Source organism: Apis dorsata, unplaced genomic scaffold (assembly GCF_000469605.1).
Source record: "Apis dorsata unplaced genomic scaffold, Apis dorsata 1.3 scaffold_246, whole genome shotgun sequence".
NCBI classification, from domain to species: Eukaryota; Metazoa; Arthropoda; class Insecta; order Hymenoptera; family Apidae; genus Apis; species Apis dorsata.
In genome coordinates, this window is record NW_006263525.1 from 1 (window position 1) to 22364 (window position 22364).

Sequence of the window (22364 nt, forward strand, 5' to 3'; positions counted from 1 at the left end):
TATAAAACTTATATAGAATTATTTAAAAAATAATCAACGAGATAAAAGTGTGATAAGCATATGATTTTATATACATTTTACACAAATCGATTTATAATTTAAAATATAAAATATAAAATATATTATATCATTGAAAGAAGGAACTTGCATGATTTTTTTTAAGAAAAAAGATAAAAAAATATTAATTCAATAATGGACATGTATAAATATTTACTTTTTGATATCTTCTACACATTTCATGATTACATTGTATTTTTATTTCATGCTTTATCTCGAGTGTTTGTAATATGTCAGAATTCAAGTTTCTATGGAAACTTGAAAGGTTGAGTCACGGCGTTTCGGTTATATTATTTCGCGCAGATTCAACAAGCGTAGCTGCATGCGCGAGAATTCTCAAGCAAAGAAAAGAAAGAGAAGACAAAAAAAAGAAATTTTTTTACCAATGACATTCTTTTGTGATACAATGAAATACTTTTCAAGACTTCGATGTTTTTCAAACTTGTTAATAGGTTTTGTTACCTTCCTCGAAACTTGTACTCTATCAAAAATTAAAACGAAATTTCGTTCTCATTGAGAAAGAGAGCTCATTTGGGAATAGTAGAAATCGAAATCAATTTTATCTTTCTTCTTCTTTCTCTTACTGTAATTTATATTCATTATTCCTTATGTTTGTTATCAAATTCATTAAAGGTCAGGAAATGATTAATTGATTTAACGAGATTATACTTACAACGTTAATTAACGGCAATTATGTATATATAATATCGAACGATCATCGAAACTATTAATACATGTAGTTTTGACTTCAAATATGCTTAATCGTTGAATTGATTTATATACTTATAAACAAACTATTACTGACGCTAGAAAAATTTTTTATCTAAAAATTTTTATCTAAAAATTAAAAATATTTATAATATCGAAAAACCCAAAATCCACATAAACATTTAATTTTTCTGTTTTGATATCTGTCAACATATAAAATATCTTAAAATAATACTCATTTAATATTTATTTAATAATATTTCATATTCATATTCATTATTAAATTATAAATAATATTTTGAGAGATAAAGAAATACTTAAATAAATATTTTTCTTGGAATCTATTTTGTTATCATATTTTTCTTAATGTATTTGAAAATTTCAAAATATACATTATATATTTATATTTAATTAGAAATAGATGCATAATGATAATATTTACAATTTCTATTTAAAAAATTCTTATATATTTACATTATTTGCAAAATTTGAATATTTATAATAAACAATAGAATTATTCATTTATTGATTCATAAAATTAATTCACATTTAAAAGAACGTTCAATTCAGACGAAATCAATGGGTTTAAAATTTGAATTTATTTTCATCGCCAAATGCACTTACGTTATTTCAAACGAAACATGTGTATGTACAATGTTGAATAGGAATGATGTCATCCAGTTTAGATTATCAAACATATGCATGTGTATTCTTGGTATACGATTATATTATTATCACTGAAGAATTGTTGGATATGATTAAATCACTAGATATAATTCTAAAATATGTTTCATATATATTTTAATCATTCATATATATTTTAAACTGATGAAAGAAAGCATAAATTTATTTATTAGATAAATTATTAAATTACTGAAGTTCATAAATTAATTTGTTTTTGTTCATCCTTTAATATCAATATAAATTGTATTTTCTTCTTAAAAATTTAATCTAAAAATAAATCTAATAAATTTCGCATTATCTTAAAGATTTGATTAAGAATTATCATAATTGTAAATCTGAAAATCTAAAATACTTATATAAATTGTTGGCAATTGTGAATAATTTTTAAATATATAGATGTTTCATCATCAAAAATAATAGAGAAGAACGATAACATATTAATCTTTGAATAATGTATATGATTTTATTTCATTGCGTTTTGGAATTTGTTTATAAAAAATGATATTTAAAATCAGGCAAGTATGAATTTTTATGAGGTTTTCTATTTTCTATATTAATCATATACTTATAAGTATAAAGTTCTCCATTGGATTTCAATCGAAATCTTTTAAAATGTCTATATTTAAAATCTTACGAGAAAGTATAACTGAAAACTAGTCCATATAATACTAATTCTCTTTAATTCGCGAAGAAACTATAGTCAAAGAATTGAAAGTGATTTTAAATGATAAATTCACGTTATGGATTAAAATTCGTGTGATAGACATTTGCACATGGTTGGCTCTCATCATCGATCACAATAGTTTCAAATGTATGCAATACACGAAGAAAATGTTGTCTTATAGTGTCAAGGATACAGTATTGGTTTGCAATTGGCTTTACTTAAGCGAATATTTTCCATTGATCTATTTGCTCTTATAAATCATTATATCGTTTTTATTTTTAATATCATAGAATTGAAAAAGAAATTTTATATTTTATACATATAATGTACATATAATTTTTTATTCGTTTTATTTATTAATTTTTTATAATTTTTTACATGATCTATGAAATTGAAATTATATAGGATACATGATCTTAAATAATTTCAATTTTATAATTAAACATCTTCAAAATATACGTAAATATCTTTTTAATTTTAATATTTTAAAAAATTGCTTATCTGATAGAGTGCGATTCTCGATAATAATTGCATCTAATCTAAATGAAATTTAAATCAGTTTTTTCTTTTCGTATCGTTTTATCGCTTAATTTTTTTCTATCTTTAATTAAATGTTGATTTATTTGTTTTTCTGAGTAGTATCTTATCACCGATTACTTAAAATTTACAATTATTTGCTTCTTACAATCGATCGTAGTGATTCTGCTATTGTTATGTTTTTATGATTGGTAGTAAAATTTTCTAGAAAATTAATACAATCGGAAAATCGATCGTATTGTTAGGATTATAGATTAGTTATATTTTATTAATCAATCATTTTAATTTAATGTTAAAGATTTTTTTATAAACATGATTTTGATGAAATTACATGAAAGATGTCAATCATTGTTCTGTAATTAAAAAGATGTATCTATCAATTAAAATTTCAAATTCCAATATATTTTTAAAAATATTAACACGTGAAATTGTTATAACAAATATATTATTTGTTAAAAGCATTAAAAGTATTATTAGAAGATATAGTATCATTATTGATTTCGTTTTATCAATGAGTCATTTAACGAGAAAATTTTATATAGTAGATAACATGTTTAACTGTTAAAAATTAGAAAAAAAAATATATTTTTATAATTTATATTTCTTTTCTTTATTTAATTTGAATTATCATTGATTCTGATAAATTTATATGAAATACGGAATACGGAATATAGATAATTCAAATTTATGCAATATTTTTTTTTTTCCTTTAAATTTTTTTTCCTTCAAATGATGAAAATGAGAAATATTGTTGAATTAAAAATTATGATATTCCTGAGATTTTAGCATTCCTTATTAAAAGTCCGTTGAACTAACACTTGACTTACACATGGAATATGACCTAAATTCATCTACGGACGATTGTAAAAGCGATGTACCATCTATAGTACCTTCAATGTCAACCGGTTGATATTGTGCAATGTGATGTAATAAGTTGCTGTAAGCTTTCAATCAGATATTTATATATTATATAATCCGATCAAAAATCATCATATTAAATGACTGAAAAATATTAAATATTAATAAATAATTTTTTATGAAATATTTTTATAAAATTTATATTTATTAAATTAATTCACATTGAATTATTACTTATCTTTGAAATTGTTATATATTGCAGGTATGCGGGTTAGGTATTCTAACTCTCGGTGTTTTGGTACATCTACAAATGTTAGGAGTAAATCAGCAAATCGAAACCGGTCTTGCGTTTCCATCGATAACATTGATCGTTCTTGGCAGTATAATCTTTGTAATATCATTTTTCGGATGCTGCGGTGCTATCCGAGAAAGTCATTGCATGACTATTACCGTAAGCATATATTATTATATATAATAATTTAAATTTCACTTATTTAATTGTAAAGTTTAATTCTTTATTTTCAGTTCGCATCGTTTCTCTTGTTTATTTTGCTCGTGCAAATAGCAATTGCCGTTTATGTCTTTATAGTTGTCAAAAATGATGATAATTTCCGCAATATATCAGAGAAATATCAGGAGTTATTTAATAGTTACTTTTTGAATTCGGAGAGTAAAGAGTTTATTGATCTTGTTCAGAAAAATGTGAGTATTGTTATTTATTATTATTTCATAACATCATTTATATTAAAACGAAAAAGAAATGAAATTTTTAGAAATTTATTATTAAATAAAATAATTAAATGAGAAATAATTTTTGCAATGCAGTTGCAATGCTGTGGTGTCCATTCTTCAAGTGATTATAATGATCATCCTATTCCTGCAAGTTGTTGTAGTACTATCGAAAATGATAAAAAAACTTGCTCTATAAGTAATTCATATGCGAATGGTTGTGTAGAAGTATTAAAAGATACGCTCAAGTTTGCCGGAACTGTATTTGGTAGTGTCGCTATTGCTATTGCCGGTGTTGAGGTGAGTTTATTTTATATATTATTTTATAAATTTTACAACAATTAAATCCAATGTATTCTAAACAATTATCAATATATCATATATATCATATTAGTTAGAAATAGATTCAATGAAGTATATATTTACACTGTTATTTACAGCTATCATTTTTTTGTATCTATATTATTACAAAGTAAACATATAAAATAAATAATTATATTGTTCCAGTTAATTGGCATCATTTTCGCACTTTGCCTGGCAAATTCTATAAAAAACGCTGAACGCAGGGGTTATAGAGTATGAAAGTTCAACAGATATTAAAAGAAATATATGTTGAAAAAACGTAATAATTGATAACATTACCATTAATAATTTTATTTAAAGACAGTGATAGGAAATACTATTATTTTGTATTGAAATAAATTTAAATAGTTTTATAAATGAAAGAAAAAAAGAAAATATCTTTTATTTAATTTCGAGCATAGTTCCATTTAAATTTATATATTGATATGTGATATCAAATGTATAAATACATTATTTAATATATTTTTAATTTTGGTACATTTTCATTATATTGATTATATTTTTTTATATATAAGAAGTAAAGTTATTATAATAATAATAATAATTTTCATTAATAATAATCGGTGCAAAAAGTTTTTAAAGATTTAATAAATTTTTTGTTAAATAATTTTTACTTTACGTATTGTAATTATTTTTGTGCACATGATTAGTAAAAATAATTAATAAACGAAATATTAAATTTTTTAAAGTATAATTTATAATTTGTCAAATTAAAAATTATAAAATATTCTAGTAAATTTAATTACAATGCATTATATGTAGTTTTGCGAATATTATAAAAAAGTATTTTTGTAACAATATTTTGATAAGTATTACACATCTTGCTTACATCTGCTTTTATAAAATATAATTTGTATTTTTATTTGTACAGCACACATTCATTATATTGTATTCACAATTTTCAAAGATAATGTTAAATTATATATTTTTCTTATAATAAAATTTATTTTATCTAAATATTTAAGATTATTAATATATTTTTCCATTTCCCTAGAATTTAAAAAAATTTTTTTTTTTAAATTTAATCATATTTTTATTCATAGTAATTTCATTATAGCAGTTTTATATGCAAATTAAACGTCAATATAATGAAATTATCTTTATTCAATAAAATATTCATCTATTTTAATATCTTAATAGATGATTGAGTGAATTGATAATTTTATATTTCAATAATATTTTTATAGGAATGGTTTTTTAAATTAAACATCGAACATGCGCTTTTACATTTGTTATATTGTCATTATTTATTAAGTTCAAGAGAGGATAACTTACATCTGTTGTGCTATAATACATATTATTTACAATGTCTTGATCACGAGTTTATAATGAATTCTTTCTCGATTGGGATAGATCAGTATCTTCAATGATCGCATTTTCGATATAATGCAACTTACACGTATCTTATACCTATTATTAAATGATTATTTTGAGACTATAGGATAAAAGTTGTTTTTGTTTGGAACTTCTTCGTTGTAATTATTACATATTAAAATTGCAATACGATAAATTTCTATAATTGTTAGATATAAATAATAATAATATTGAATTTCAGTATATACTTATATTTTTTCTTATTCACTTTTAACATATAAAGAACTATTCTTGTCTATGTGTCTATGTATATGTAAGAAATGTGTAAAAATGGATAAATGGAAAAAAACAACTTTATATTCATACAGTCTCCATTTCAAATATTGAAAATATTCATCGTATTTTAATATATATATATTATATTAAATATATATATATCTACGTGTAAAATATGTATTTCAATTTTTATCGATTTGATACCTTAAATGGACTATTTTATTTCTATTTGTTATATTGATCAAACGCAAATTAATTTTTAATTTATCTCAAATTATATTTTTCAAATAGTGTAGAATCTTGTACAAATTGTGACGAAATGTCTACTTATTTGATACAGCGTTTTGATCATAGTGTTACTATTTTTTTTTTTTTGTTGAATTCTTCACTTATATTATTTCTATCATCTATAACTCATGCACTGAATGCACGTTAAATATATCCGTTTGAATTTGAACTTCTTCTATTGTATTTTACAATTGATAAGTAATACATTCAATATATTTTCGTTGAAGACGGAACAGAAGTTTATACGCGCTTATAACGTGCATGTAATATCTATGTGTTTCATATAAACAATAGAATATTATGGTATGTCTCAACATTTATCCATAATTATCGACGAGGAAGAGTACAAATTTGTATTCATACAAAATCGTCGAAATATTCTTAATCTAAATTTTTTCTAAGCTCAATTTCGGAAGATGATTCGCGATATCGCGTTACATTTAAATTATACATTTCCATTTGAAAAATGTAGAAACATCTATCTAAATAAGTCTCTTAAATTCTTTAAATTTTATTATGAAATGTGTATCTTTTAAAAGAGTAAATTAAATGTGCGTAATAGAAATAGATTTCATCACCTGATATCTTATGATCTTGTTAAACAAGATCGTAATGGAAGTACTATTTGAAATATTCAAGTATACAATAAAGTACAGTAATCATAGTTCCAGTCTATGATATTCCTTTCATCATGTTAATTTATATGGACTATACATATTATGCTAATAGTGTTCTTAGATCACCTCTTGCATAATGTTATATTTTAATATTATGTGTATAGTATAATAATTAATAAGTCTACTTCCATCTTGTGAACGTAAAATATAATAAATCGATTTATAAGTTTATTAGTTTTTAGATTTAAAGATTTATGAGTTTTTAAATTTATGTATACCATATAAATTTAATAAATATAAAAAAAAAACTATTAAAATTCAATCAAGATTTTATTCAAAGCATCAATATTTTGAAAAGGAAATAATTTTTAAAAATGTTATGAAACTAAATAATATTTTTCATTTTAGTACATGATATACAAGATGCAAATAGATAATTAATAGAACGATCTTATTTCATTATTTCATTATTATAAGAAAATCAATGTTCTATTTACAGATTTGAATATTTGAATTTAATAACAAATAGCAAATATAATTGGATACTACAAAAAGTACAACTTGTACATCTTGAGAACTTCCATTATAAATAGGCAAACGATATAATAATATCTACATATAATCATTTATTTAATTGATTTATGCAATATTTATTGTTATATATTTATTAAAAAAAAAGAGACGTAATTGAAAATAATAATACAAAAAATTTTTTTTAATATTTTTGAATATTTTTCTATATTTCATGCTATAAAAAACTAGTATATCGTCGAAAATTTATTTCAAAGTTGTTCAAAATGTTTTAACAAAAATAAATAGATATCGTCACAATTAAACTATACTGACCCTCAGCAAAACATCTATAAGATATATTCATACCAACTTTTACCTTTCTATCCAAATTATATGCAAATTACTTGCTATAAAGAAGCGTATAACAAGAATAAAAAAAAATCAATATATCTTTAAAGATGTTATAATACAATTCATCTTCGCATGCTTTAAATCTTTGATATAGACATCGAAACATAATATCAGCGCAATTTAAATTCCGCCATTTTATAAAGCAAGCGTAATGACCTATAATTAGAACAGAATAATTTGCCTACCCTTGCACATTCTACAAGGGGCTTCCATTCAATGTATAGCTTTAAGGATAAATTTCAGCATCGCAACTCGTCCTAAAGCGGAGAAAGCTTCATGATGTCGCTACGAAGCTCAGTAGATGGTGTGTCATCCAAATCGATGAGACTAGCATTCGAGCCTGTCGAGGAGGGTGCCACGATCTCGTCGAGGAAGTCAAAAGAGGCCACGGCTTCACGTTCCTTGTCTCCATATCGTACGAAGAAATCCTCACCTCGTCCGATGATCGATGGCCTTGATGAACCCCAGGTTGACGGCAATCGTAATACACGATGTGCCTGGGCCGCCGATGCTGAGAAATCAAGCGCAGCGGGTCAACATGCCTCAGACCTCACTTGATCTCTTTTCTCTTTCTTCCTATACCGGCTCTAGCAGACACAGAGTAGCTCGGCTTAGCACTCTTACACGTATCACGTTCCTCTCTCTTTCTCTCCCTCACTTTCCTTTATTTTATTCGTTTATTCGTTAATCTTTTTTCTTTTTTCTATCTTATATATGATCGTCAATTAATCTCTCTCATGAATCATTGCTTTCGTATGGAAAGTTTTGCATATTGGCAAGCATTCGATTTTTCGCGTATAATTTCGTGACAGCCAAATAGCGTATTTAAATATATTTTCTTAAAAAATTTATAGATATTGAATGATTAGAAAAATATTGCTATCGTATATAGATATGTTTAAAAAGAAATTGATATTTTTTTTATTAATATTAAATTTTATTATTTATTATAAATTTATTATTTATTTTTTTATTGTATAAATAATTTATTCATACAATATTTTGGCTTGTTACGAATGATATGACGAATGACATGATGAATGATCAATGATGATTGAAATCAAGATTATTATGTTAAAAGTTAATGAACCATGTAAAATTTGTGTTACGTCTCTTTTTTTTTCATAAAATAATGGATAATAGAAAAATGATCGAAAAATAAAAATAAATCGAACCCTTGCCAATGATGGAAATTAAAATTAATCAATAGCAATATTTTTTAGAATGAGAGAGAAAGTAACTGTTTTCTGTGTAACCCTTGACGCAATTCCAAACGCATTATTGATTAGATACGAGGATAATATATAATAAATAATATAATGATATATAAAAATATATTTGCATAATATATTATAATTTTTAAATGTAAAAATTTATCAAATGATCAATCTTATTACACATTCGCGTACAAATTTCACTCATACTCTAGTTCTAATAAAAATAAGTCCAAAAAGAAAATTTCATTTTAAAAAAAAAAAAAAAAGAAAAAGAAAAAGAAATACAAATAAATATTATATATTAACACATTACGGACATTATTCAAGGAAAAATATAAATTCTTTTGGCATTGAATTTTTCAAAATAATAAAACATAAAATATGACAGATACATAAAATATTTCAAAGTATCATTCGTAATGTGTTAAAATTCAAGTTTGTTGAATATGTGCTAGATTTTCATTCGTTTACTAATGTGGAATTGCGTAAAGGTGATTGGTAACGAATTCGTTCTAACGTCTTCTGGTTAATGATCTGTTAGTAAGCCAATAGAAAATCCGTTGTAGCCGTACAGTTCACGTTGGATCAGGCATCCATTCAAAATAGGTCCCGGTGAAACGATTCCTCCCAACTGGCATGTCGATTACAGAAACTGATCGTCACTAAGCCGAACTACGTAGCTTTTCTTGTGACAATCAAAGCACACCGCGTAGGAGCTACCATCTGAACAGAAAATGTGGAAAAGGCTATGTACAGCTAGGGCTACCAGCGTTTGTGTTCTTGTTCCGTTTTCTTTTGTAACTGTACAGTGACGAGATGTTAATCGACTAAAGCCACTTAATAGCGTGATATGTTAACGCGTGTTCGTGTTCGAATTCACGCTAATATATTTTTTCAATCTGAATCATTTTATTTTTTTCACTTTCATTACTTTAAGTACATATTAATTCATATTTTGAATTATTTTTTTTATCGAATAAATTTGTTGGCATGTTGAATATAGTAGCGTGATTTTGATATTGTTAGTAATGTTAAATCGAGTATGATAAGCGAAAGCAATTTTTTCTTTTTCATTATGCATTATTAAAAGAGAAAACGTGTTTGCATTTAAAGAGAGCCAGAAGATACGTAAAAATTAAAAAATTAAAAAGTTTGATCGAGATTCAAACTTTCAAATTTTTCATTTTAATAACTTTCGTGTCTGTTCAATTATATCGTGTTCAGAGAAAAGTATATTTTATAAATAAGAGAAAGTATCTCAGAGTGATGTGCAAGATTGGACAAGAAGATATTCTACTGAGACATCATTAAAAAATACCTTTTTTTTGTCGTCGGTATCGATGTAGTCTATGCAAGTGACGGTAATCAGGTGGTTCATCCCCCGAGTCACTTCCGGCTGATCCGCTGCTCGATGTCGCCGAAGAACTTTCACTGCTCTCTAACATCACGTCTAAAAGATTGGCTCTTGCCTATAGAAATATACATTTCACTCGATATAAATCATTTTTAATTGTAATTTTATATATTTAAAATATTAAATAAGTACTCACTTTTGGGTCGGTAAAGTCAATATCTCGTTCAACGTGAACCCATCCAGTTGGACAGCAGCAAGCAAGATCTAATTTTTCGAGCGGTACCTGGGTTTCTTGGGTCACAGTGTTCTCCTCACCTTTCCTGATCATTCGATTCAATTCGTCTATCACGTCCTTCGATGTGGCACGCTCGTGAAAGCTCAGCGATCGATCCCTGCCTTCGACTAGTAGCGATGCTCTCGCTGGACTTACCTAATAAAAGTAAAATGTCAAAATATTTCTCAAAATATTTATTCTACAGTATAGTAACAATGAATTTTCTATATTTTCAAACTTACAACCGTGCTTGGTGTAGAAGAAGTAGCAGCTTCTTCGTCTTCTTCAGGAACAGCACCCAATTCGGATGGCGCAACTGTAGTATAAGATACACCACCGTTGCAAGCTACCGCACTGATTATTCTCTCTTCCGGTGCTAAAGAGGGTACGGGTATTTGATCCAGCAAATCATCATTAGTGCTCGTTTCGATATTCTCCATGTTACTGTTATCTTGATCAACAGGTTCAATTTCGGTGCACATTGCCTCGGTTCCAGACTCATCCTTGTTTTCCGTTTCTTCTAAAACTTTTTACATAAAATTTAACAAAATAATTTAACGTATCCCTAAATAAATATGAATATTAAAAAAAAATGTATATATACCTTCCGTTGTACCATTATGTTCCAGTAGATTGTTCGGTAATTCAGTTAAATACATTTGTTGTTCAGCGATAAAAGACAAGACACTCTGTAAAGCTTGTTCCCTATCCGGTGGAGGTCTTCCGCTTCTCGATGATGTGCTTGCCAAACTCTTCGTGCTCTCGAATTTTACCAGCCTATAGAAATCTCTGGTGAAGTCGGTACCGATCGAAGGTGAATCCGGATCGTCGCTGCAACCGGATAGTGCCGCCGAAGATCGTTTACTGGAATTTTCAAACGCACCTTCTTCACTGCTCCATGAAGTACCAGGACTTGTAGCATATGGCCACGATCCAGTCGCTCTGGCATCCATAAGTAGCGCAACCTAAATAATAAGAATTGATAATAAAATTGATTTTGCAAGTAATTTGAAATATAATTAAAAAAGAAAATATTAAAAAAGAGAAAAAGATTTATATCATATTGCATTCTTACCAATTCGCCTCCTGTTCTATCTGCAAGATAACTGGCACCATTCCACAAGCATTCGTTTGCATCCTCTTCCAATTCCAAAGGATTATGTTCCTTGATTGCAGGAAGCGCTGGAGTCGTAGTGGTGGTGGTGGGTTCTTTCCACACCGTGGATTCATTTTGAACAAGGTCCTCGGTAGATAACGAGAAACTCCAATCTTCCAATTCTGCTCTGTCGTATTCCAACTCGAGAAGATCTCGATGTTGTTGAGCACTTCTACTATCGTCCAACCTGAAGTTTATTTGATTGAATCTTTTATTTCATCATATAACAAAATAAAATAAATATTTTAATTTAATAATTTAATTTAATAATTATTCAAATTAATATACTGATTTAATACATACATATAAAATAAAATAATTTCCAATAAAAATAAATTCGTTCAAAAAATCATTTTTTCTTTCAAAATAATAAACGAACCTGAGCCATTGTTGCACATACTCGGTATCCCAGCCTTCTTCCTCGACTAGAAGTAGAGAGGAGGATCCCATGGGACTCGATAGCTTGTACGGTGTGAAATTAGTGGTAGTGGTCAACTTCAGACATAGATGACTGTCGGAGAAGCTACGCATCACGTGCTGATACGGTAGCAAATCTTTGGTCGGGGGATAACTGTGGCGTGGATTTATTCCTACAGTGAGATTCAATGGCAAAAACAGGACGTCAGGATCGCCGGCGTCGAGGGCGACCAATCGTGCATCCGGTGAAACGTCTGCCTCGGTCTCATCTGTCGCCTCTTTCAGATCCTCTAATCCTCGGGATGGCTCCTGTCGAGCACCCTCACCTTGTACATCGCTGGACATCGTTGAATAACCTTCGTCTCTGTTCCCGCTCTCTGGACTCTCGCTACCTTCCTCTTCCGATGGTTTCTGGGCTGAAATTATGGCGGAAATTTATTTTCATATTATTATTTCAAAGATATATCGTAATATATACCGTATTTGATAATTACCATAATATATTTTACAAATTAGTAATTCCAATATCTCTAATAATTAATAACTTTTATTACCTAGCGGTCTGTTTCTTCGACATTTCGTGGCAGCCATGACTGGTATTTGTAAATTGAGCGAGCGTGGCCTTGACAAGGGAACCCAAGCTGGATCCAGACCAAGGGCGGCCACTACTGCCGCTGGTCCAGCTTCGAGAATCCCTTGAATCAATTCTGTTGGACTTCCAGGATTTGCGGCTTGGGCCAATAATCCTGAAAGCGCTCGATTTTGAGCTTCGAGCTCTCGAATACGCCTCTGCAATGCACCGATTTCTTCCCTGAGACCCTATACATGGTAAAAAGCAATGAGTATTTTCTATCCGTCGAACGCGATTCTAAAGATGACAATAGAAAGCGCGTTAGCGGATGAACGACGAGAATTTTAGACTAAACAAGAAAATTGAAAATCGGATCGTAATAGACAAGCATTTTCATACATAATAGCGTTAAATAAAACATCTTCTAATTTATTTACATTTATTTTTCTACATTCAGAATTTTGAGCATATAATTTATGTACGCTGATAAAATCTATTGATAAGTATATTCTTAGTATGCGTGGATACACACACGCTTGCAGTTTTGTAATATTGCAGCTCAGCAGATGGATAGATAGGAGTTATATTGAGGTGAAATTTGGTTAATGGACACTTTTAATTGAAAAGAGAGAAAGAGAGAGAGAAAAAAAAGAAAGAAATCAAATGTAAAATTTAAAAGTGCCTTTCAAAATTATTGATCAACGAAATCGATTCATAAAGATAGATAAAAATAAAATGTAATTTATTTCGAATATATCGCCCATATATTATCAAATAATTAAACATAAAGACCAAGTAACGCGCGATCATATAATAATTCATTTCATTCGTGATTCGTGAAAAATTAAAAAAAAAGAAAAAATGAACGAAAAGCGACAAAGAGATAAGACGAAGAGAAGAAAAATAAGATTGAAGGACGTGGTAACGAGAGCATAGCAATGAACCTTTTGGGATAGAAGGGCGCGGACCACCTGGTTGGCGACGTCGTCCAGACACCGCTCGTACTGGCGACGCTGAGCGTCCGCGTCCCTCGCCAAAGCGGCGTGTTCTGTTTCCAAGGTCGCCAGACGTGCCACCAACGCGGCATGCACCTCACCAGCACACGCAGCCTCCAAACCGCGCAGCTGACCCCTCATCGACTCGTTCTCCAGCTGCAGCTTCGAGATTTGTGCCTGATATTGATGTACACGCGCCTATTCGAAACAAAAGAAGAAAAAAGAAAAAAATATTAGTAAAAACGATCGAATCATTGTTCTTCAACGAAAATCTGTATAACATGATTCTGCAGTTTGATATTCATCTCAATGATTTCGATTTATTTATATTACTTTCAAATAATTTCGAAAAATATAAAACATAGTTTTCGATACAAGTATTATCCCATTAATATGTACAGCTTATTTCGTTGCATTTTTCTATTTCACAATTGCTTTTTGTACATGTCAAAGAATATATATGTATAGAACACTCTTCGATTCTTTCGATGCCATACGATAACAATCTCATGAACTTCGACGTTTCCTCCTTGGCAAAGTGCAGTTTTCTCAAGAAGTTCGATGCATCTCGTGGCCAGAGTTAATAACACGAGCGGCCGTTATTAGCAGAAAAGCGTTTAACGTTAAATTAGGGTTGCGGAGACCTGTCGGAGACAGGGGTGCTAATAGAGGGTGCGTGTGTCTGATTTATAACAGTCGTGCCAGCCAGCCGGCCCTTGCTAATGTCTACACCCCCTTCTTCTTCCAAAACTGAAGGGAGGCCAACGATTTTCTGTCATCCCACGCGGGGGTGGAAAATAAAAATACATACTGTCCGCTTCTTGGAATTCTTCCCGCAACGCATCCTATATTTCCACGAGTGGTTTCATCATTCGCGTCGTCATACTTTATAGTCTCCAGCTTCTTCGCCTCGTTCATAAATTGTATCGAATCGACGATGGGAAAATATCTAATCTAATTACGAGTTTGCATTGTCGCGACAATGTTGAGGAATACTCGTAACACGGGAGTGACGTTCAACATTGCTTCAAGAATCCCAGTGACGAGAATGCAAGAGTTTGTAGTTTGTAATTCTTTAACAAATTTCATAAATTTTACTTTCTTCTATAATATCAAATTTTAGGATACGGATGGTTTATTTATTTTCTTTACTTTTCAGCGAATATAAAGTATACATCTCCATTATTTTGTTATTATTATAGAAAATATTTCCAGCTTTTATACGAGTCTGAATATGAATCAAAAATCTATTTTATTTGATATTACTCTTTCTACGTTCAGAATTCAAACTACGAAATTAGCAGCTTTCCATCAATCGTTCACTCATTTCATTTGTCGAGCAAAAGAAAAGAAAAATTTGAAAACGATACAAAATTCTTTTGTATTTTTTATGGAGGAAAATATTACGTCGAGGAAGAAAGCAACCAAACAACTTTTCACGATCGGGAAGGGTGAAAGTAAAATCGAACGGCTAGAGAGAACACTTGCAGACGTTATACAGTTCCTCCGTAGGTTGGAGAGAGATTTTTAAGGGGTTTGGGCATCAGTGGGGGTGGGCCGACATCGAGCCAGGGGGATCGAGTGACGATCGATAATAAACGGTATTTCGTGGGGCAGTGATGCACGCCCCTCGCCTCTGAATCTACGACTCTTTTAGAAGCAAACCGGCCGTGAACGAGATAGTGCGTACCATTCTAAGGGTTCGCAGCAAACGCGACCGTTTACCGTTTCCTCCCTTTTCATTGGACCCGGCCGCGATGCTTTACTTCGTTAAGTCGGAAATATTGGCAAATATGTGGCCAAAGTATCGTCGTTTATATCCTTGCTTTCGCTTGAATCGATTAGGAAATTAGGAAATTTGATTTCTATGCTTGCGTTAATTAACGTTTTCTCTCTTTTGAATATTTTTCTGAATTTATTCGTATAATTTTTCTAGGGGCAACTTTACGCGCGATAAAATGTGTTAATTCTCCTACTTTTTCCTCTCCAATTTAATTTTGTATTCGAAGAAATTGTTTGAAACGATTAATGACAAATACACTGGAAGCTTTCTAATCGATATTAAAGATACAGAAGGGCAAAATAAATTGCGTTACAACGGGAAAACGGTGAATTTGGCACTTGTTCCGTGTCGCAACCAGGAACAATCGTACATGACAATTTCGACTGACGTACAACAGGCTGCTGGTTCACGGTACGAGAGTGTTATTATTGGACCGGGAGGGGGAAGGCGGAGGAAAGCCTTTTACCAGAGTATCACCGTGTCTCTGTATTATAGAAAAAAAAAAGAAGAATCGCGAAATATAAAAAAAGAAAACTGAATAATAATAAACGGTGGATAGTTTATTCTCGATCGATTGAAGAGAGTTTAGCAGTCTCTTCGTTATCTGTTCGTGCTTATCGACAACAGGGGCCAATGGTTGAATCGAAAAAGGGGGACCCCGTTTCGCTTTTCATTTCGTCCTTGGCTCCGGAAGGCACGTTAAAATCAGATGAACCACTCGAATGAATATAAATTTAAGGAGGATCGACGCTCTCTTCGTGGAATTGAAAATCCTGCCTCCCTTCAGGAAGGGCCTATGTGTTTCGATTTAACGCGAAATACGACCAATTATCGAGCAATCGTGCTCTTCGAGGAATCGAAAGTTTTAATGGTGGCCGTATACCAATTTGTCTAATGAAAGAAAAATTTAGTTATAACATTATATCTCCGACATGAGTTTCTAATTCTATCAATTTTGTTACTTCGAAACGTTTTATATGGATTCAATTAATTTCTATTCGTATTTTCTCTTTCAATTAAATTTATTGATGATATTAAATTGGAATTATAATATTTACCTCGTAAGAAAGCGTAAGAGCAGTTTTCTCTTGCTTCAGCTGTTCGGCCCTGTGCTTATGCTGCAGCAACCCTCGTGACGTCTCCTCCATCCTGGAACAAATCGAACACACTTGAAGAAGCGAGTTTTAATTCTCGTCGAAAAGATTCTAATTGAACCGACCCCCGTGTTGTCCCCCAATCTCTTTTTTGTCATTGTTGCACACGTCTCGATTGCTCTCAGCTTGCTAATTCTACCGTGAAGTATTAATACTTCAAAATCCAATATAATCGTATCGGGGGTGATCGAAGCATTCGTCGATAAATAAAATTCGAAAATAAATAAATAAAATAAGTAAAAAGAAGAAAAAGAAATAATAACGGTGAGCAACCAACGTGTGAAAAATGTATCCTTTGTTACACACGATTTTATTACGGTTAAATGGTTTGTAAATTTAAATCATCGCTGGAGTATCGATGTTATCGTTATGATTACAGAGGTGAGAAATTGTTACAAAGGGGGACGGGTAATGGATACGATTGTGGAACATGTTGTCACAGCTGCGAATAAAAAATGGTCTCTCATTTGGAAGACAGTTGCCATTCCACTACTACTTTCCACCCCCGTTGAGCGAAATTTGAAACCATCTGTCGTGGAAACAATCTTGTTTATAAGCCGCAAAAAATTTGAATGGAAATTAAATTCGATATTTTTAAAATTTAACGTTCCAATTATATCCTTTTTACGCGAAATAACCAATAAAAAAGAAAAAGAAGAAAAGGTGTAAGAAAATGATAAAACTACGAAATAAAAGATCAAATTTAAAATATACGTAAGGGAGACAGAATCTCGCCAAGTTTGGCCATCTACTTCCCTGTTTCTAATCTAATAATTCGGAGTGTACCCGAAGAGAGGTTCCATCCGCAAGCGTGCACGTTTACAGAAAAGGTCAAAGCGGAAAAAGTCGCGACCCCGACCTCTCGCTTCGATGTTGATTCGATTATCCATTTCCTTCGCGGAACGAGGACGCGGAGAGGGACGCGTTTCACGACAAATTTCTTCATGCGCACGCTCCGCGAGCTTAATGATCTGATTAGAGATACCAAGAGGGTTCCAGGGGTTGAGATATGAAGCCGATTTAAGCTTTTCAAGGGAGACGAACCGGGGGAGGGCTCGCCTCCAACACGCTTGGCAACACCCTTTACGCTTCAACCTCCGTCCTTCCCAACCACCCCTGAACCTCATTCTTCTTACTTCTCTACCTCTTTTCGAAACTAACTTTCGAAACTAACTGCGCGCTTCTTGGGGGGTCCGGCGGCGTCCGATTGTTTTCCATCGGGAAGGAGCCATCTGCAAGAATGCGGAAGGCTGTAATGAAGATTAATTGATAATTGCTCGGTGGCCACGGTTCGTTCTCTCCCCTTCTCTACGTTTCCATCCGTGGAAAAATTACTTTTTCAAACGAATACGAGTTTCGCGCAACTTTGTTGCCTCGATAAAGTTCGAGTTTTCGGGATTCGTTCGAGGAAAAGTACAGAGAGAGGATAGAAAAGTAGCAGCGTCATCTGAAGTTTTCGGCAATTTCGCACAGAGGATGCTGTTTTAATATCGTTTACCGTAATGATGGGTTTACGAAGCGAGGATTGAAAAGAAAAGGAATCGATGGAAGGCAGATCGATTTCTCTCTTCGCTTCGAAAAACATTTTCCATCCAGAGATTGTCTCGCGGAGTGACTGGTCTGTGTACATATCGGATCGTGGAAAGAAACTCCGCGAATAAGCTGATTGTTCTGGCGGGGGAGTTGCTTGTTCAGACTCCTGGATTGTGTATATTCGAGGAGTTCGAGGATGTTAATCGGCTTAAAAGTCCGCTCGTTAAAGTTCCAAGTTTACCTTAAGACTTAATGTGCTTCCGAAACGATTATGAAAATGGTTCCCCGAGCCAAGATTGAAGTATCCGATCAGCCTTGAAACGCAAGATAAACCGTCCATCTATATTAACGCCATCCTAGAACGATGACAACGTCTTATCCCTTTCGTTCGTCCCTTTTCCACTTTCTCACCTCATTTCCATTTCTATGCTCTCTCCGATACTTTGTAGACTTTCAGACGCGATAGAAGATGAGTTACAATGTACAGGCCACTAAGTTATATTGGAAAAAGTTTTGGGCGAATTAAAATTCGAGCGATCGCAAGTTTGTTCGAGTATAATTCTGTTTGACAGAGTAATCAATAAGTTTATTGATTATGACATTAGTCATTACAAATTTTCACGAATACCGTTACATAAAAATGAAACTGAAATAAAAAGTTGTTCTTGCGCGCATATACAGAGATTTTTTAATATTTAAATTTTTCATAAACGAAGGAAGTGAATTTTGAGAAATTCAGAGAAATGATTATTGACGAGGGTGGGAGTTTTATTCTTATTTCGAGGATAATGTAATAATTGACGAGAGGTGAAAATAAGCCTATAACCTTCTTCATTAGAGTTTCGCTCGAAGATCGATTTAGGACTAACGGAATTATGGGGGAGACTTTCCGCGGTAATTCCGTATAACTTATCAACTGGGGTGCCATTTCAGGCGCCAGGCTTAAGAACAATGGTTCGCAAACAGTAATTATAAGTGCAAACAGAAGAGCGATTGTCAGAGGGGCAGTCATACGATGAATAATCAAGATTGGAGAACCCCTATACCTTTACTTTGCACAACGTCCCTTTATGCTCTTCCTCGAAGATTCCGCGGATTTGTTCGTTCCTGATTGTTTGATCACGAGGAACTTCAAATAGAGACCGACTATCGAAGGATTAATTGGCTTTGTTTCGAAACGACATCTCGACTCTAACCTCTAAGATCGATCAAAATATATTTCATCCATTGAAAATTCAATTGCTCTCGATTGAACGATCTTTAGAAGGATTAAATCGAGAGAAATTCTTATTTTCGACTCAATATCGTTTAAAAAACCGGATAAACATTCTTTCGAGCCAACGCAAACTCTAAACCAGCTTGTAACAGTTTCGTCCACTGTTAATTAAAATACGTCAACGTTTCTTCTTTTCTTTTAATTAAAATCCCGGAGCAAATTTCCTCCAACGTCAAATCGCCAACTCTTTTTTCCAGCCACGATCCGGCGTTCCTCGGCCGGAAAATTTAAGTGTTTGGATCGCGATAAAAAGGAGACAATGTAGAGAGAGCGCATTGTCTCCACCGTTTTCCGACAAGTGAGAAGATGATTATCGTTTAATGAAAGTCCAACTATGCGCGTATATAATTCGGACCTGTGGTGTTCCTGCATCATTATAATCGAGTTTGCCGGGTAATAGTTGTAAATCACATGGAAACGGCTGGTCGCCTCCACGTGTTCCGCTTGTCGATAGAAACTTTGCGATATAATTAGGGAAGAAAATGAAAATTTGAAATTTGAATCGATATATTTCTTCGCGCCATTTTTTCGAGCGAATAGGAGTGCAGCTATTTTCTTGCATCTGAAATTTTACAAATTAGAAAAAATATAGTGGGAAAAAGTTTCAAATGAATTTTTGGTAGAAAAATTTTACATATATAAAGATCAAACAGAACGCGGATATATTGAAAATCGTGACAGTCTGGAAGTACGTATGGGGATGAGAAAGTTTCTAAGGACGGTGAATGTGGGGGAGTGAAAGTTTCAAGGATGACAAATAGAGAAGAGTTCGGAGTCAGGAAGTTTAAACGATACACTTAACTGTCTCCCAAGTTCATCATACTACATCTCAAGCCAAATACCGAGAAACTGTCACGATTTTAAATCAATTTCATTCTATCAAACTTTCTTTCCATTTTTAATAATCTCATCGATCGTTAATTTTCTGTTCAATTTCCGTTTCAACAAAATTTAACAAAAGTTCCTCATTGAAATTTCAATGCTTCCGATGCTTTCTCTCAACGAGAAGCGTTAAACCATAAACTCGTATTTCAATTAAATTCCAAATCAAATACCGAAACTATATTTTCAATCAATCCCGTTCATTCATCGAACTTCCTCTTCATCTTCTATCGTTACATTTCTATTCTTCGATTCCAATTTAATCCTTCATCAGCGCTTTCAACGAGGCTCCATAAACTCTCCTATTTCATTAAAATCTATCGCCGTGGAAAAAAGAGCGACGCGGAACGATCCTATTGCTGCACTTTACGCAAAAAAGCGCGTAAAATGCAGCTACCCGGAAAAAGGGTTGTCCAGGAGAATGTAATCCGCCTCGTGGCATTATTGTAACTGTGTGCACGGGGTCTGGTAATTGCCAGCGACCCGTGCTTTGTCGAGGAATTGATCAAGAGGACCTCGCCGCGTACCCTTCCCTCCATTCCATTCCATTCCATTCCATTCCATTCCATGGTGTTCGGCTCCGCTCGGCTCGGCGATCGGCCGAGATTCTTTCTCGAGGAGACAGGATACATTCTCGCGAAACCATTAATCTCGTTTCGTGAATTGGCTCCGGGTCGTGGATATTTTTCAAACCGGAACAAGTATTCGTGGAAGACGTATTGTTACGAGGAACGCGATTGCCAAACCATTGCCTATCTTTCGCCGATAAATTGGAGGATGGTACGATTTTTACGATTTACTTTTGACCGTACTTTGTTTGGAAAGAGAGAAACTTGCGTGAAAGGATATATCTTTGTTACAAAATCAGATTTATTGTAGCTTTGCATCTGCACACGAGGATAGAAGTAATTTTTTATAGATGAACGTATATGATGAAAATAAAAATATTTGAAATTAATTAATATGACTGGTTTGTTAAATCTTTTCCTTATATTCATAAGAAATTGTGTAGATATTGCAGATTATTTGTAGATGTAAAATTTATATAATTTTTTTAAATATAATAGACAAAAATAACATAATTATAAGAGTATAATATTAGAAAAAATTATATAAAATTTTAGAGTTATGTATTACAATTCACACACTCATACATAAACACTATATAAACATTCGAAGAAAAATAAAATAATTCTTATTCTCAACGGATTAAAATATTTACGTTTATATATTCTTCTCAGAACATCTTCCAAATAAAGTGATGTTATATATTGAAATACCATCAGTTGTTAACATAATTCTCGCCAAATATACTTCACTACTAATATATATGCAGACCACAGAACATTTTTAAAAAAGATATATTAATTTGATGCATTAAGCCATTGATGTTTATATTCATGCTATGAAATTTTAAAAATTATTACGTAAGTTATATTACGTTATACATATATACAACGATACTTAGTTAAATAGAATTATAATTAATCTATTGCATTTCTTATTTCAATTTTTAACTATTATAAACTGTTGACGCAATGTACATTGTCGGTAAGTTAGGCAACGATTGAAAAGTTCGATCAGCGCCATCTCGCGTTTGGATCACCGAAGCTCCGACTCGTTACTAGCATAGCAGAATATGCAAGGAGGTATGCGAACTCAAAGACAAAGAACACAATATTGTGCGAGAAGGATAGAGAGCATTTTCCGTTACACTATATGGAAAATTTATT

At 31.7% G+C, this 22364-nt stretch overlaps 2 protein-coding genes across 4 annotated transcripts in view; one reads left to right on the forward strand and one right to left on the reverse strand.

The window, feature by feature from the left end:
- Positions 1–3635: 3635 nt before the first annotated feature.
- On the forward strand, positions 3636–4975 carry LOC102671578 (CD63 antigen-like). Its single transcript, XM_006615864.2, has 4 exons — positions 3636–3959; positions 4034–4210; positions 4334–4537; positions 4745–4975. Exons 1-4 carry the CDS (start codon positions 3819–3821, stop codon positions 4817–4819), a joined length of 597 nt encoding a protein of 198 aa, XP_006615927.1. The 5' UTR covers positions 3636–3818; the 3' UTR covers positions 4820–4975.
- A 2847-nt stretch (positions 4976–7822) lies between these two features.
- The window catches only part of LOC102671710, an 88853-nt gene continuing 74311 nt past the window's right edge, over positions 7823–22364 (reverse strand). For all 3 annotated transcript variants that reach the window (XM_006615866.2, XM_006615865.2, XM_006615867.2), the window contains 10 exons: positions 16845–16935; positions 13953–14201; positions 12992–13256; positions 12400–12853; positions 11940–12207; positions 11469–11829; positions 11107–11390; positions 10787–11020; positions 10555–10705; positions 7823–8530 (listed from right to left, as the gene is read on the reverse strand). In XM_006615866.2, the coding sequence (XP_006615929.2) occupies positions 8277–8530; positions 10555–10705; positions 10787–11020; positions 11107–11390; positions 11469–11829; positions 11940–12207; positions 12400–12853; positions 12992–13256; positions 13953–14201; positions 16845–16935 (2611 nt within the window). In that variant the 3' untranslated portion in view covers positions 7823–8276. The remainder of the gene's footprint in view (positions 8531–10554; positions 10706–10786; positions 11021–11106; positions 11391–11468; positions 11830–11939; positions 12208–12399; positions 12854–12991; positions 13257–13952; positions 14202–16844; positions 16936–22364) is intronic.

Bases quoted from the DNA above. Each gene is read 5' to 3' on its own strand.
- LOC102671578 (XM_006615864.2), top strand. From the start codon at position 3,819: ATGTTAGGAGTAAATCAGCAAATCGAAACCGGTCTTGCGTTTCCATCG. The intron at 4,211-4,333 runs GTGAGTATTGTT...TTTGCAATGCAG, and splicing joins TTGATCTTGTTCAGAAAAAT to TTGCAATGCTGTGGTGTCCA. The intron at 4,538-4,744 runs GTGAGTTTATTT...ATATTGTTCCAG, and splicing joins TTGCTATTGCCGGTGTTGAG to TTAATTGGCATCATTTTCGC.